The sequence below is a fragment of the Oryzias melastigma genome, linkage group LG16 (assembly GCF_002922805.2).
Source record: "Oryzias melastigma strain HK-1 linkage group LG16, ASM292280v2, whole genome shotgun sequence".
Lineage (NCBI taxonomy): Eukaryota > Metazoa > Chordata > Actinopteri > Beloniformes > Adrianichthyidae > Oryzias > Oryzias melastigma.
This window is the reverse complement of record NC_050527.1, coordinates 24,676,020-24,692,340: the sequence shown is the minus strand read 5'-3', so window position 1 is coordinate 24,692,340 and position 16,321 is coordinate 24,676,020. Positions and strand designations below refer to the sequence as shown.

The 16,321-nt window shown below is 37.5% G+C and overlaps 3 protein-coding genes across 6 annotated transcripts in view; 1 reads left to right on the top strand and 2 right to left on the bottom strand.

Annotated features, from left to right (window-relative positions):
* LOC112136632 (asialoglycoprotein receptor 1) overlaps positions 1-3,099 on the bottom strand; it is an 8,574-nt gene extending 5,475 nt beyond the window's left edge. For both annotated transcript variants that reach the window (XM_024258467.2, XM_036215740.1), the window contains exons 1-3: positions 3,010-3,099; positions 1,243-1,308; positions 57-122 (exon numbers count right to left, since the gene is read on the bottom strand). In XM_024258467.2, the coding sequence (XP_024114235.1) occupies positions 57-122; positions 1,243-1,308; positions 3,010-3,070 (193 nt within the window). In that variant the 5' untranslated portion in view covers positions 3,071-3,099. The remainder of the gene's footprint in view (positions 1-56; positions 123-1,242; positions 1,309-3,009) is intronic.
* The window catches only part of LOC112136641 (C-type lectin domain family 12 member B), a 127,845-nt gene that overhangs the window by 70,713 nt on the left and 40,811 nt on the right, over positions 1-16,321 (top strand). The window lies entirely within an intron of this gene.
* LOC112136646 (low affinity immunoglobulin epsilon Fc receptor) lies at positions 12,762-13,997 on the bottom strand. Its single transcript, XM_024258492.2, has 4 exons — positions 13,628-13,997; positions 13,193-13,347; positions 12,984-13,099; positions 12,762-12,913 (listed from the first exon to the last, which is right to left on the bottom strand). Exons 1-4 carry the CDS (start codon positions 13,983-13,985, stop codon positions 12,778-12,780), a joined length of 765 nt encoding a protein of 254 aa, XP_024114260.1. The 5' UTR covers positions 13,986-13,997; the 3' UTR covers positions 12,762-12,777.

The window sequence follows — 16,321 nt, the reverse complement described above, 5'->3', positions numbered from 1 at the left end:
CATCAATAAATGTAAAGTTTAGGGGTTTTAATTATTTTTTTAATGTCATAACTCACGTGGTGCAGAGGGAAACATTTTTCTTGGTACAACTTGAGAATAAATGACATCATCCTCTTTGTTCTCTGTGTGATAGAAACATAGAAGAATCACGATTGTTAAGAAATGTTTCTTTTTATCTCAATCTCCTCTGTTCGTGATGAGTCTGCAAATCACACAAAACACATCCTCTATAGTGGAACTACCATGTATCATCCAATAGTAGTCCAGGCGTTTATTCAAAAAATTGCCTGTTGTTCCGACGTTTATTAGACTATTGGAGATCGGCGTTTATTCCATCACAGACAGAATAGTGATGCTAGTGGGTTCACTTTGCAGAGAAATTCGGTCAAGAAATGTAGACAACACCACCAGATGAACATTGTATTATGTTCTGATTATCACTGGCTGTGAATGTTTCTCTTCTTTGAAGCATCATCAATCTCCACATCAAAAATTCTCTTTGCCTTTATGTGGATCATGTTCTTTGATATATGCCACCACACAAAGTTCAAGCGCAAAATTGAAATTGTGTTTCTTGGCCATCGTTACGTAACACAAATATCACAGACACTCGGCATCTTATCAAATCTGTGTGAGGGCCAATATTGTAGGCTGGCGTTTAAAGTAAAAAAACACATTTTTTAGACCCGCCGTTTATTGGAGACTGGTGTTTTGGGCCTTCGAAGGAGGGTAGAAAAGCGCTATATAAGTATACGCCATTTACCATTTACAATAAGAGTCAAGCCACTATTGGAAGATGTAAGGTGTTTGAGCTTTGATACCTGGAGCCCTTAATTTAGTTGGATTCTACATGATGCTTTTAGAGGACATTTTCTCTTTGCAGTTGCTCAGTTTATCAGCTGATTATGGGAAGATACATCCATGTAATGTTTTGGTCACAAATACAACTCATAACTTAAATTGTTTTAAAAATGATTAAACTGGACCAAACTGAAATAAACATTCCCAGATAATTGAAAGTGAAATTGAACCATAAGTACATGTATTTTTGCTTCTTTTGAAACAACCTTAGGGTGATTTTGGTTTATACTTTAAAGTCTTTTTGTGTTTGATCTTTCTTAACATACAGCACATGACGATCAAAGGACTTCTGTATAATAAAATATCTCTGAGCAATGACAAAAAGCATTTTATATTAAATTGGTATTAATTACATTGTTAAGAATTGATGCTTTTACTTACGTGTTTCGCTGGTCAAAGGCTTTTTAATTTTTAAAGAAGAATAAACTGTAAGATCCTCCCTATTGTCTGTGGAGCAGAAAGAGACAACAGCATCATGAGAATGAAATCCAAGCAAGTTTGCTTTATCAATTTTATGTTTACTTTAGCATCAAATTTCAAATATGCCAACTTTTTTTTGACAAAATCAAAGCTTAAAACAAGATTTCAAGTCACATACTTCTGTTTTTAGTAGATTAATGTGAGACACATTATTTGCCATTTAAATGCATGACATATTTTTTTTTTTCAATTGTACTGATTTTCCTATACCTGATGTTAAATAATCATAACTCTTGTTTTGCTTAGGTTTAATGATAATCTATTGCTATAAACATTAACTGATGTTTAACATTCAAAGAAGGTAGACAATTTTAACCACCTTAAAACACCAACAAGTCATAAAATGTTTATCTGCAGATTATCTGCTTTGAGGCACCAAGTTATCCTCTGTTCTCTGAGCAGCTGTTTTAATGTGAAATTTCAAACACCGTGCAGATTTTATACATTTACAGCCAGTGTTAAGTCACTGGCTTATCTTTGTTTCGGTGTCTCAGCTGAGATCTGCTCAGAGACCTGCCTCCCACACCTGACACTCATGATGCAAACTGAAGGCAATGGATCCACCACTGTGTAAAATAATTGACATTGCTCTGCAGAGGTGACAGCTTTGGTCTAGGGACCTGTTGGTGTGACAAAGGACTGTGTCCAAGACTTTTGTGTAGTTCTAATTTATGAAGTAATTTTTCTTTTCTAACTTGAATTGACTGCACTCCTTTGTTTTACTTTTGACAGAGCTTTTGTTTAGCACCTCATAATTTATTAAAAGCTTCTCTTTTTCACAGTCCCTTCAGTTCATTACATGTGTTTCTTTAAGTAAGACCTTATTATCACTTTCCTGGGACTTGATTGTGACATGAGTGTGGGGCTTGTCCAGCATAACAGACACTAAAGCAAAACCGCACTTCTTTCCTTCCTGTTTAGGACATTTATTTCTTTTTTGATATATCTTTCCGTGGGTTAACAACATAACATTCATTAAATCTTGCTACCTGTTACCTTCACCTTCAAACCAAAAGCCAACAATGGCCCCATTGGCTCTAATCAAGGTCATACAAGTATACTCCAATTACTAACTGGTAAACATATTGTGAGTAATATGGAATAGGTAAAAAATAGTGTTGTTATTATTCTCTGAATGTTGAATATTCTGTTGATTGAGAATGTTGTAATTATTTGATTATTACTAATAGTACTGTTATATTAATAGTTAATCTATAAAGAATTAAGGAAGACTCTCTTAAGCAATTCTTCTGCCTGCTATTTTTCAAACATGGTTGTTATAATATATATTCATTGTCAATTGTATTACTAAAGAAGAGATTGTAACATACAACTGTATGCAAAACTGCCTTGTTTGAATGAAAAAGCAGAAAAATTAAATGCTCAGTCAAAACACAAATCTACCTAAAATACATAGAAATGAGCACTTTCTCTAAACTCTGAAACAATGTAAAAATATGCTGTAAATGTTGAATATATTAGTTGTTAATTGTAACTCATTTAAAAACAGATCTATTAAATGAATGTCTGATAGTTACTTTGTTTTTCTTAAGAAAGAGAAAACATCTGGACCAAAGAAACAGGAAAAACAACTTTACATTTTTTGTGTGTTTAATTTCTAAAAGTATAAACATGATGTGTATAAATTGATCAAATCAGGAGACTTACCTTTTGGAGCTGAAGCACCACTTTTAAATTCCACAGTGGAGTATTGGATGTCCTCCTCCATCCTTCAACATTAGATTCTGCTTTGCATCAAAGCAGAACAAGCTTAAAAAGAGCCAGTGTTAATTCTTAATCTAAAGATCAGCAGACCTCACGAAATGTTAATAACTTCTTCTTTCCCAGTAACAGTTCCTATTAGCTTTAGACAGAATTGCAGAAGATCACATTATATTTCAAAGTCTGGTTTCCATCAATGTGCACATTATCTTTTTGAGGAAGTGTGTTCTTTTTTTTCTCTCATTTTGTAAATCATTTTTGAGACATTTAAATGTGATACTTTTACTATTACAGATGAGTTTCTGACATGTTTATTTTGTTTCTGAATATCTATACAAAGACAAAAGGAATTCATTGTTTTTGTATTCATCATATGTTTTAGCTGAGGTCCACCACTGCAGACAGAAATGGGTTTTAATATGTAATACTTCAACATTATTGCGCATAGTCTTGATTACAACCTTTCGATAATTACGGTAGTAAAAATGTTCACAAGCTACAATGCTATATTTTACCACATCAGCTTTATGAATATCATAACCATAAACAACATCCATGTGTTCAGTGTCGATAAGAAATTGTAAAATGTTTAATGCAGTTTGGTAACCATAGTGGTTAAAAGCAGCATCAGTGTGTGTTCTCGCCATACTTGGTCTTACATGATTCTCTTATCATACCATGAAGCTGTTTCCTGCCAGCACTCAGCTGTGTTTTTTAATCGTTTCGTCTCTGTCCATGTGTTGCTCAAATCTTCTACTCACCTCATGTCATGTTCTAGTCATCACTTTGCCAACCCTGTTTAGAACCACTGAAATGAACTTTTGTAAGAGCTGTGTGGATGGATTCATGTGTTCAGTCTGTTTAACCACTCTGGAGCGTATTTACAAAAGAAGACAATACACAAGTTTGTTGATTCACCTTTCTATCTTTAATTTGAACTTGAAGGTTTTTTCCTGAGTCTGTGCTTTCTTCAACATTTTGAAAAAAACATTTAGTGGAAGCTCACAGTGAGAAATATATAAGTGATGCAAAATGTTCTATACCCTGAAACATATGTGCAGGTTAGTTAGACACCGGGACCGTGATCCAAGAAGAACGTTATACTTAATATCTGATGAACTTTGAGCTCGGGAGTCTATGCCCACTTTAAAACACCTGATAAGTGCAATCAACTTCCTGCTGGTTACTCAAAGTTAATGCACGTTAACCATAAAGGCCCTCTCAATTGATCACTGAAATCATGATCCACCATGGAACTAGAGGCGGAGTTGGACATCTTAATGAATGCATATGAGGAATAAAACCTCGTCTTTGTCAAGAAACACTGCAAATCACAGCAGGCAAGAGAGTGAGCTTGGCAACAAATAACTGACAGAGTGAATGCACGAGTTCCTGCGTACCATTTGCACTTTAGTTTTGTAATAGGAATGGGGCCAAAAGGCCATGTAAAATTTCTTTTCAAGAACCAATTCATTACAACCAATCAAGCATGACTTTATTTCCTGCCACCAGTTTCCCACAGTGGTAAAATGATACAGGCATTGATTTAGAAATATATGTTGTTCTTGTGAAGATGTAATCCTGCAGGAGCCAGAAGAACTGAGTCAAGTGAAGATGAATCATAAGAACATTCTACCAAAAAAAGAAATTAAGTACCGTATTTTTCGGACTATAAGTCGCACCGGAGTATAAATCGCAGGGGCCAAAAAATGCATAATGAAGAAGAAAAAAACCATATATAAGTCGCACTGGAGTATAAGTCGCATTTAAAAGTTGTTGTTGTGAGTTTGAGGCCCCTGTGATTGAGGATGAGCAATAACTCACCTGCCAAAGTGAAATTGTTTTTCTAACTGCGGAATAGAAGCTTTTACCTGCATTTGGCGGATGGGCGGGTGTTAATCAGAGCCCTGAAGACAGGTGTTTTCTAGGAATGCATTAGGACTGGGCGATAAAACGATAATGATAGAATGATATAATGTTTTCATGATAGCCAAATGAGTCTATCGTGATAGACTTTTATTTTGAAGGATTTAAAATTAATACTCACTAGTTTTGAGCTTTTTCTTCTCTTTGAGTAAAAGTTACTTGCGGTCACTTCACTTGTGTAGTGTTTAGTTTTGGCTGATTAACAGTGCACAATGCTCCGTTTAGAGAATAATAAAAAGGGTTGATTTTGAGACAGCACTGTTGTTAGCCACTAACTAGCTGCTTCATAGGTCATCTGTAATAATGGGCCGGTTTAACCTCGGACTGTATTTTCAAAGACTGGACTTTAAGATGTGGTAGAGAAATACAACAAGATGAATTCACAGGACACAATAGAAAACTGTATTTTCCAAATAACAGAACTGAATCCGCTGTGTTTTAGCAGCGTCTGTGTGGTATAACAGAGCTGCTGTTACACCAAAAACTGTGACCTGTAAGATATTGTGCTGAATCCTCCATCCTCTTGAGGCATCTGAAGTCCACCATCCTCAATGCAAGCTTGAGGAGTTCCATTTCCTGTCCATCAATTTGTCAAATTCACAGTAAAAAGCCAGAGAAATGGGAAATGTGCAGATTTCAAAATAAAAAACTTAAATTGCAAAGTTCAAACACATAGGATGCTTTAAGTGAGGTGACACCAATGGAAGCTGGGGGGTTCAGCGGTGCAGAACTGGGGTCTTCTGCGACTTTTACCCTTTGTGAATTTGTTTGTCCTGCAATTGATGCAGCTGGCGTGGGCACCAGCTTAAGTCAATTGTTTGTTTACATTATGGTTGTAGAAATAGTTGTAAACTGTTTTTCTATTCCTGTTGAATTCCCATTGTTGAAATATGTGAGTACTCATGAATTGAACTAAATGACTTGAACTGAAATGAATGAAACTGTTTATTTACAGTAAAGTTGTGCAACTATGAATCCTGATGAATTTTTGGAAATTATGGAAATGTTTTATAACTTTCTCCTATGAATTGGATATGCATATTTTTATCAGATGAATTGAGGATTTGTAAATGAAAGTGTTTTCTTTTGATTTAAGAGAGGTTGGTAAATTTATTGATGCTGTTTTGACAGGCCAGGTCGCTTGACTGGTTGTGTCAGAAGGTTTTGGAGTGTTCAACCAGAGCATTGGATGGAGTATCGAGTGGGGAGTCTACCACTCCCACAGAAAGGAGTGAAGATAAATCCTCTATAGATGGTGAGCTAAAAGGAGCCTGATCTTGGACTGGAATTTGCCATTCTATCATCAGGACTCATTTGTTTAGTTGTTCACATGTGCTATATTATGGTTTTTGAATTCACTGTATATTGTAAATACATTCGCATCAGCAATTCACCTTTAGCCTTATCTGTTGTTTTAAAACATTCACTGTCCTCCCTGAGTCGAACCGTTCTAGCCCAAACCAACAACTTCTGAGTAATACTAATTCATACATGCTACAGTATTCTGTGCAAGAGGCACCAGAAACAATCCAGCATAAAACTGAGGGTGTAAGATGATGGCCTGGAAAGCATACATGGAGCGTATTGAAAATTTCTGGAAAAAAGTGGAAGCCATTGCTCCCTTGAAGCAGAACCAAACAGTTTGGGTGCCCTATCTAACCTTTTCATTGCGGAAGACAGATTCTAACATTGATTGATTAGAATACTCAAACTGACATGCCTGACTAGACCTTTGAGGAAGAAGGTGAAGAGGAAGTGAAATAATTTTAAAACAGGGAAAGTCTTACAGCTGAAAAAGCGACAGTTCTGAAAGATTTTACCCATTGCTAAACAAAAAATATGAGTTGTTCCATATACTACAAAAAGGTAATTCTGTTATCAGAAACTAGGGATGTCCCGATCAGGTTTTTTGGGGCCCGATCCGATTCCAAGTCATTGGATTTTGTGGATTTGCCGATACAGAGTCCCGATCCGATACTTTTTTTAACACATTTTGTACAAATTGAATAAACAGATTTGTGTTGTCCCTTATATTTCATTAACCTTCTTTAACATTAAAAACTTAAATAAAACATTTCTGTGAAGGAGCTTTAATAAACAAGTAATAGGAAAAAAAAATGTTCTTGTTATACAAGTGATAATTAGGCATATGATAAAGTTTAGTGACTTTAGCTTTAATATCTTTAGAACTATTGAACATGTTTAACCAAATGGGATTCCTGTCCTCGTTTAGAATTCTTAAAAATAAATTATGACTTTGTTTTAGCATGAATTTGACGAGTGTTCATGACTAGCTCATATCAGTATTACTTTTAATTTATTAGTTTTTTGTTTGTTTTTTTAAGATTATGTGCTTCTTTTTAAGATCTTAGGACATCACATTTGCGGTTTTACTATCAGAGTAGTTAATTTTCTTAACTTTTATTTCTCATTCAGATAAATAAAACAGGCATATCAAAGGACAGCTCGGGTCCTAAGGAGTTAAATCACGGCGCTAGCATGTAGCTGTTAGCAGCTTCTGTTTAGCCACTGTCTGCAGCACGAAAAGCTTAACATTAAAAAGAAACAAAAACTTTTTCTGTTGAAATGCCTTTAGAGGTTGTTGTTTAGAGACACTAGCTGTCAGTTTAAAGCGTTTTCAAAAGAGTTATTGATCCCGAAGTCTGAATCCGTGATCGGTTAGCTAGCTTTATTGAGCTGTTGCCGTTTTCTGCTGCGTTTTCCGGGAATAACATGTTATGATATGTTCATGACATGCAGATTTCTAGTGGAATATTTGTACGGAATGATAAGATTGAAACATAAAGCGCTGATCATAATAAGAATAAATGAAATATCCGATCCTGATCAGACAATGGAGCCTGATTTCGATCGAGTCTTTAACCACGTGATCGGGCCCGATTTCCGATCAGGTGATCAGATCGGGACATTACTATCAGAAACTGATTGTTATCAGCTGACACAACACTTCCTTCTCAAAAGTTTTGCAAATACACTTTGCTTAAATGGGAGAGGGAGAAGTACATTGGTTTGAATCCGCTTGTAAAAAGTTTTTACTCCCCGAAGCATCTCTCCACAGAACTCCGACAGCTCGCTTTTTGCCATTTTTTGCTCCTAGACAGCCCGATAAATATATCCAACATTCCCAAGTGCAAGGAATCCAAATATCAGAAAACCGAGTAAATACACATCCTCCACAGACAGCCGAGCAAGGAGTCACACTCCACATTAATTATCGAGGTTTTAAAAACATCACAATCAAAAGCACTCATTTTGTCTCCCTTTGAAGTTTTGCAAGAGTTCACTATCTTCACTAAGCTTGATCTTCATAATAACTGCAACCAAATAAGAATCAGAATAAAAGATCTATTCTAACATGTCTCTTGGTGAGATGTTGTTCAATTGTGTTACTGTTTATTGTAATGATATCTAGATATTCTCCCAGAATTGCACTGATCAGGGGCGCACTGGGACCACTTTTCAGTCCGGGACTTTTCTTCCCCAGCCCGGGTCATACTTTATGTGGATTTATTAGGTTAGATTCAAAAAGATTATTTAGATAAGATAAACACAAGTCGTGAATAAATAATCTTACACAAAAAAATAAATCACATGACAGCACTAGTTTACATGTAATTATTAGAGCTGTCAGGCGATTAAAAATTATTATCGCAATTAATCGCATTTCCAGAGTTAACTCGCGATTGATCGCAAATTAACACGTGGCCTTTTTTAAAGGAAAACATGTGTGCTTCGTGCAATTTAGCAGTTCTACATTAATTATGAAAACAAGAATGACAAATTAATAGTTTTCATCAGAACTACTCTATCTTGTAACATTGTATTGAGATAAACTTTCTTAACAATAAAAGGCTGTAACATAAAATGCCTAAGAAAAGCCCAAGTGCAAGTGAAGGGCATTTTAAATTCTAAACTTCAATCAACGTTCAGTAAAATAAAATAAAAAACATCAAAAATAAAATTTCCAAAATTTTTTTGTCAGGACAAAATCTTTTCCTCCTCTGCTGAACTACAGTAATAAATGAAATAGATTTATCATTTCCAATGAACTTTTGTTTTTTTAAAACATTAAAGACTGAGAAAAGCGGGATACATTGTGGATAGTTTGAGTCTGTTACTGCCGCCGCGTTCTCTGGCTGCAGCTCGATGCACCGACGTGTCCAGCGGAGCTCACGATGAATATGCCGGCAGACAGACCGCTATGCTGGGGCTGGATCACGCTTAAACCTCCAGAACATTTAAAACGTCCCCCGGTGCGCTTGCTGTTCGGAACGTCGGGGGTCCGCAGCTCTCGGGACGTGGCGCCGGACGCGAGCCGGTACCACCAGACGTGGTACTGTACGCGAACCGGAGCTGGGTTAAAGTGCAGGAGCTCTCCAGGTCCTAGTGCCGGCCGGTTTTAGCTAGCAGCTGGGTGTTTGGAGACCCGCCCTTGATCTAGTGAGAGCAGCCAGTAGTGATGGGAATTCCGGCTCCTTTAAGGGAGCCGGCTCTTTCGGATCGGCTCACCAAAAAGAACCGTCTCTTTCGGCTCCCAAACGGCTCTTTAGGTTGTTTTGTTGCTTTAAGTAATTTATATCAACAATTATATAAAAATTATGCACAAAATAAATTACTAATAAAAAACTTTTTTTTTAAATATGATTTTATTTCACTCATTTAAACAGAAAAATGAATAAAAATTATAATAAAATACAAAAAGCAACAATTTACTACTCAATAGAGCTGTTCTATCAAACTTTTAACCATCTCTGTTTACATCACGTGACTGGTGGGTACGGTGGTCGTTTTGGTTTAGTTGTTCTGCTCTTGATTAGTTTCATATTCAGACTGAGGAATCTCAGAGCGAACCTAAGTTCGGTCCAATTGGAAACGAAGCGAGAACACCTCAAGATCTGAGTCAGAGAGCGGTTCCTGGTACAGAAAGGTAGTTATCTCCTGCCAGGAGACTGATTCTGGCGGCAGGAATTAATAACATTAGCAACACAGCTCAGGTGGGTGTGTTTTCGATGTAGTCTGGGGCCGGAGGTTGCAGCACAGACTCATCCTGTGGGTAGATGTTGGCATCGATCTTAAGTCAGCGCATTTCCATCCGCTTGTTTTCGTGGATATGGGAGAAGCTGCTGCAGACAGTGCAGGTTTTTAGAGGATTACTCTTAAATGCATGAACGGATCAAAATACTGCTTTAGGGTTTGTTGTGGAAAAATGTAGAATCCGATGGAAGAGCAGACACACCTTAAGATTAACACAAGTGTTCAATAACAAAAAATAAAGGTAATATACACGGTGCACGTGAGCGTGTAGGGAAGTTCTGTTAGAAGGTTCCGCCAAACTGAGAAGATGTAAACTTTTTATAGGGCTGATCAAACCACCTTCAGGGCAATGCTACCTGTCACATGTCATGCCCATATTTGGTCAGTCAGAGGCCTCCGCTTCCGGCATCTGTCTCAGGCCATGTCCACACTTAGTCGGGTATTTCTACAAACGCATATCTGCTGACCTCTGTTTTAGAAAAAAGTGTTGCGTCCACACGTGATCGTTTTAAAAATAATTCCATCCACACGTCCCCGCATACTTGCGCTCTTAGACGCGGTTATGAGCTTGTCAGAACAGTAGTTGACAGTGGAAAATTGGAATTTCGATAATAAATCCTCCTAATGGAAACACCACAATTTCGAAAAAACTCGTATTTTTCGAAAAAAAAAGTTTATGCGCTTACAGTAGGTGGCATTTGGGGACGTATCGAAACGGACATTTTTCGCAAAACTGCTTTGGAAACACTTTTTTCGAAATAGATGTGCCTCTCTGTGTCTGTGAACAGCTTCTTCTGCAGCTGCACTTCTGCAGCTTGGAGTCTGAAGATGCTGAAATCTCGTTTGAGGAAACACGCGAGAGCAGGGACAGAAACTTAAATGCATCTGGTCGTGTTTTTAAACAGAAAAAGGTCCAGCAGCTTACTTGCTGGAATGGTTATTTAAAAAAAAAAACCGCTGAACAGGTTTCTCACCTGATACTGTCAATAGACTCTGTGCGGCACGCGCTCTCCAGACAGAGCTGTGACGTCACCGCAATGCTCCTTTTTTAGTGAATCAAATAAAAAAAATACTTGTTCTCATTCATCGTCGTGTTTTTAATAACTTATCGCGTGAGTTGGGTTGTGCTTTATCGCAAAATGATGATATAATGGAAACAGTGTCATTTCCAATCATTGTTTTTTTCAAAATTCCTAGAATTTAGTTAAAGTTTTGCGCAAATGTGTAATGGAAACGTAGCTAGTACTGACGTGTGTGGATTAATTGTCGCAAAAAGTGACGTTTAAAAACGCAAATCCCCGGTTATTCATGTCCACACGCAGCGCTTCTTCTCCTTTCTTCCTCGACAAGAAGCAGTAATTGTGTTTGTAAAAAAAAGCAAACACGAAGCATCTGTACCAGTGTAATAATTAACACACTCCTCGGGTCCATGCTGAGCACTGTCTGACATAAACAATGTCGCATCTATGACGTGTATGCACCAATTGTCGCAAAGGGTGACGTTTAAAAACGCAAATCACCGGGTATTCATGTCCACACGCAGACGCAGAACCGGAGTTTTCCAAAATCTTCACTTTAGCCGGAGTTTTCCAAAAGCACCGTTTTCAGTGACTGAAACCTCCGGTTTCGTGTGGATGATAGGCCGAAATGCATAGAAATATATTCGTTTTAGCAGATACCCGGGTACGTGTGGACAGGGCCTAAGAATGAAATGGAATTAGAATCATAATATTCTCTTACAGGTTCTTTATAGTGAGGAATGAACAGTAAAATGCATTTAAAACCTCAAAAAGTAGATTTTTCATGGTAGGGCCGCTTTAAGCCAAACAAAGACCTTTTCATTCTTACTGTGCATAAGAGGTGGTCATTACAAACTCTTTCTGACAGACCAGTTTATGGTCCCTATAACTGGGAATGTTCAGATAAAATGTCACTGATGTGACGTACAAAGAAACAGTAAGAAATGTGGAGTTGGAAAGCTGAAAAGCTAAATCCAGCAACCCTTTAATTGCCTTGATTTTTTTTTTATTGCCCTAATATTCTCTCATGAGAAACAATAAAAGGAGCCAGAGTTCAGTCGTTTCTAGCAGGAAGAAATCTGCAGGGTTTTAGGGCCATCATACTACAAAAACCCCACCCACTTTGTGGTTGGACTCTAAGGCAATCAAACTGACACACAAACTACTGTGAAGAACAAAACCATTTAATTTAAAACAACAAAAAAAATGTCTCAAACTAATCCTAGTCAAATTGTGAAAGTGATTAACTTAAATCCAAATCCTCAATTGGTAAACAGAGAAAACAAAACGACATATATAGCAGACTGAATAAGGTGTGTTGCATTTAAATTAAAGATGAAAAGTGAAGATTATAAAGGGAGTGGTAAACAGAACCACTAAACTTTGTCACTTCTGAATAAAACAAAATCTGACCAAAAGAAAAAAAACACCCTCCCCTGTGCTGCAGTGCATTGTTTTTAAGGAGCAGGAGTTTAAATTTTAGTACTGCAATAATGCAGAGCTGCATGCATTAAGATTTAAAGCATTTTGAAACACTTAAGCATGATAATTGTATTTATATTACATCTTTAAATCTTTTTAGAGATCATTATGTTTGTTATAGTGTAGAACAAAGCTAAATGTTCATATAGTATATTTTCACAGTTATTTTCTCTTCAAAAACATATGAAAGCAAAACGGTTTGATGTGGCAGGAAAGAGTTCAGTTTAACAATTTAGAAAATGAAAGCTTTAATCTCACAGATGTATCTGTGCATACCGCTATCTTGGATTCTGGACCAGCTCTGATTCTCAGCTAAATCTTTCCTTATAAGTGTAAAATCATCTGAGCTCCCTGGGTTGTTCCAGTACCTAAAAATAAGGAAGAATTTATCAGCAAATTTAATAAAAATGTTAATACGTAGTAAGAATTCTTCTTTACCCAAGTGTGTCTTGACTGTCGTCCACCCAGATCCAGTTGTTGTTAATTCTTCGTAAACCAATCCAGTATCCGTGCCAGGTGTCATAGTAGTGTTCTATTCTGCTTTTGATGAATGTCTGAAAATCAAAATGTCAAATAAAAACATTGCTAACTTAAGCAGTTTTCAAACATTCAACATAGTAAATTTATTTTAACACTTTGTCCCCAACCTGTTCCTCCTGACTGCTGATAACCACCAGGTCTGAATTCTTGATCTGACAAAGCTGTCGACTTTCATCCCAAGTTTTCCATAGAGAGTTTGAGTTATAAAAAAAATAGCAGCTTTCATTAAACTGAATCCAGTCTTTGGGACACATCTGACAAACTGTTTGTAAGAATGAAAGAGAGGAAACAAAAATGATAAGATTTAACTTTAAGGCTATATGACTTTAAAATTAAAATGTAAATGTAAACAGAAAACGCCCAAAGTAAAAAAGAATAAAGTAAAATAAGCTATTTCTACTCACAGACTAAATAATTTGTCATGTTTACTTTCTTCTTTATTTAATTAAAGTTGTATATAAAGTTAACAAATTGAAATTAGGGCTACTGATGTATAATATAAAGCAAAATTTTGTTGTAACTGATGATTATTAAACATTTACCTCCATCAGGGCAGAAGGAATCTACTGGAAAAGTGGAATATTTGAAGATTGCTGCCTTCATCCTGTTGAGTTTGTCACTGTTGTTTCTCAGCTGCTCGATCTGCGTTTGTTGGATTGTCATGTTAACTTTCATCTCCTTGGTTTGGTTCTCAAAGAACATCTTGTCAGCAGTCAGATGCTCAGTCTGATTTTCTAGATTTGCCATATTCCTCCTAAGATCTTTAGTCTGATTCTCCAGATTTGTCATGTTCATCCTCAGATCTTCAGTTTGGATTTGTAAATCTCTCTTCTCCAAAGTCAGTAGTTCATTTTTTGTTTCCAGGTTACTGAGATTTTGCTTCTGTTTGTTTGTTTCCATGGTGACTGCAACACAATTAACACAGAAAAGTTATTAATTAAAAAAAACGTGTTTTTTTTTTTTAAATATATAAAAGCACATATTTAATGCAGTATCCCTCCTTTTGTATTTTTATACCGTTCCAAGTACTGGAGCTGTTTGTCACAAATTACAAAGTTCATAAGGTCATGAAAAAGCTGGAAAAGTTGTGGAAATAAAAAGTGCAATTTCTGAAAAATGACGTCAAGATTGAGAAGAATCATGAAATTGTACTATTTTGGATGCCAAAAACATTTGTGACTAAAATAGTTTAATATGAGATTCACATTTAAATAGTGAAAGGAGTTTAGATTCACTCTTATCATCTGGAAGTGTTTTATTCCTCCCTGTCCCTCTGCAGCATTTTACAGACAACAGTAAGTTGAGAGACCAACATGAGTGAGCAGAACAGCTTTTCCAGATTGACCAGCTTCCAGCTCAGTAGAGCAGTTTTTATTGTGATTTTTCTGGCAAAAATTGTAGAGGTTAGTTTGGATTTTAGTTTAAGAGCTTTTAGTTCCTTATTGAAATAGGTTTCAACCAGGGATAAGCAGTCGGGAAGGAGGGTGAAGCAGTGTCTTACCTTTAATTATTCTCACACATCGATTTGAGATTTATTCATTCATCCATTCATTCATTCATTTTCCTGACCGCTTTGTCCCTTCCGGGGTCACGGGGGTGCCGGAGCCTAACCCGGCTGCTGATGGGCGAAGGCGGGGCTCACCCTGGACAGGTCGCCACTCTGTAGCAGGGCCTCAATCATGCACATATGCACTCACACATTCACACCTAGGGGCAATTTAGAGTCACCAATTAACCTATGAAGCATGTTTTTGGATGGTGGGAGGAAGCCGGAGCCCACGGTGAAAACCCACGCATGCATGGGGAGAACATGCAAACTCCACACAGAAAGGTCCCAAATCCCCCAGCCGGGATTCGAACCGGGGCCTTCTTTCTGTGAGGCAAGAGCGACAACCACTGCGCCACCATGCAGCCCAGATATGAGATTTATAACATACTAATAATATAATAAATGTTATTGTTAATCTGTTCCAAAAACTTGACTTTTGTCAAGGGTTGGGCACCGGTTGAGTTTTATACGGTTCTGGTGCCAAAGCGGTTCTTTTGTTTTGGTTATGGTTCCAATTCGGTGCCAATTTCGGTACTACAGTAATAAAACAGCTTCCCAAATCAACCTCCACGTCAAAAATGGACATTGTGGGTATCGTCGTTGTCTCTAATTGATTGGTAATGTGTTTCATGTTTGTCTGTTGCTCATTTAATGTTCAGATCAGACGTGAAGCTGCGCTGAAAAGACAGAAAAGAGGAAGGTAGAAACTTTGCTCTCTGTGATAAGATAAAAACAGATCATGCTTTATCACAGAAGCCGAATATGACCTGCCCAACATTTTTTTTAAATAGTTTTGACATTATAACGAGATAATCAGGAACGAAGAAAGATGCGTCCCTCTCTTCCTCTCAGAGACAGCTGTTTAAAAACAACTTTTGTGGAGTGTTATCAATCTTATTATTTATTAGTGGATCTATACTCTTTAAAGGTCTTGATTCAGTCTCACGCATCAGCCCCTCCATTAAAGGCCTCATGCAGTGTCAATTTTTTTTTTAATATAGAAAGTCAATGGAACTTGGAAAACAAATCCGATAAAAATATTCACTTAAAATGATCCAGCGCGATTTTATTGATCAATTTATGGTCGTGCACAGCTTTAAATTTGCCCTACCAGTTTGAACCGGAGGTTTCCTCATCTGAGGATACAGGGGCTTCGAATGACGATGGTGAAAGCTCATACAGCGATGGCAGGGAGCAAGCGGAAGGCGAAAGGAGGCTACAGGATTTGTCATGGTCTGTATTTTACACACCACCTGTCGCTACTACCGATTGGATGGTTTAGTGAGGTCCTCGGATCGGCCCCGCTGGGGTCGGCCATGGCCCTGGCAGAGCGCAGAGAAGTGGATCAAACTTGACTATCTAGAGCAGGGGTATTCAATCCAGGCCTCGAGGGCCGGTGTCCTACATGTTTTCCAACCAACCTTCCATTGAAGCTCCTTATTGGCTGCTAATTTCCAGGATCAGGTATGTTTAGAAAGTCAGAGCGCCTAGTCTCATTCATAATTACACAACGCGTTACACTTTGTTTTGCTGAGGATTGCATAAAAGTGACAAAAGTTTAGCAGTGGATTGAGTTGGGCCTAGTGGCTGTTTGTGTCCGGTAATGTCTGGAGTTCATTGAACACATCATGCGCAGGGGGGTGCTGCGCCTGGCGGGTCGGCTCTTGGGGGGTGGGACAGCTGGGCT

Bases quoted from the DNA above. Each gene is read 5' to 3' on its own strand.
- LOC112136646 (XM_024258492.2), bottom strand. From the start codon at position 13,985: ATGGAAACAAACAAACAGAAGCAAAATCTCAGTAACCTGGAAACAAAA. The intron at 13,348-13,627 runs GTAAATGTTTAA...TCTTACAAACAG, and splicing joins TTCCTTCTGCCCTGATGGAG to TTTGTCAGATGTGTCCCAAA. The intron at 13,100-13,192 runs GTTGGGGACAAA...TTTGATTTTCAG, and splicing joins TCAGCAGTCAGGAGGAACAG to ACATTCATCAAAAGCAGAAT.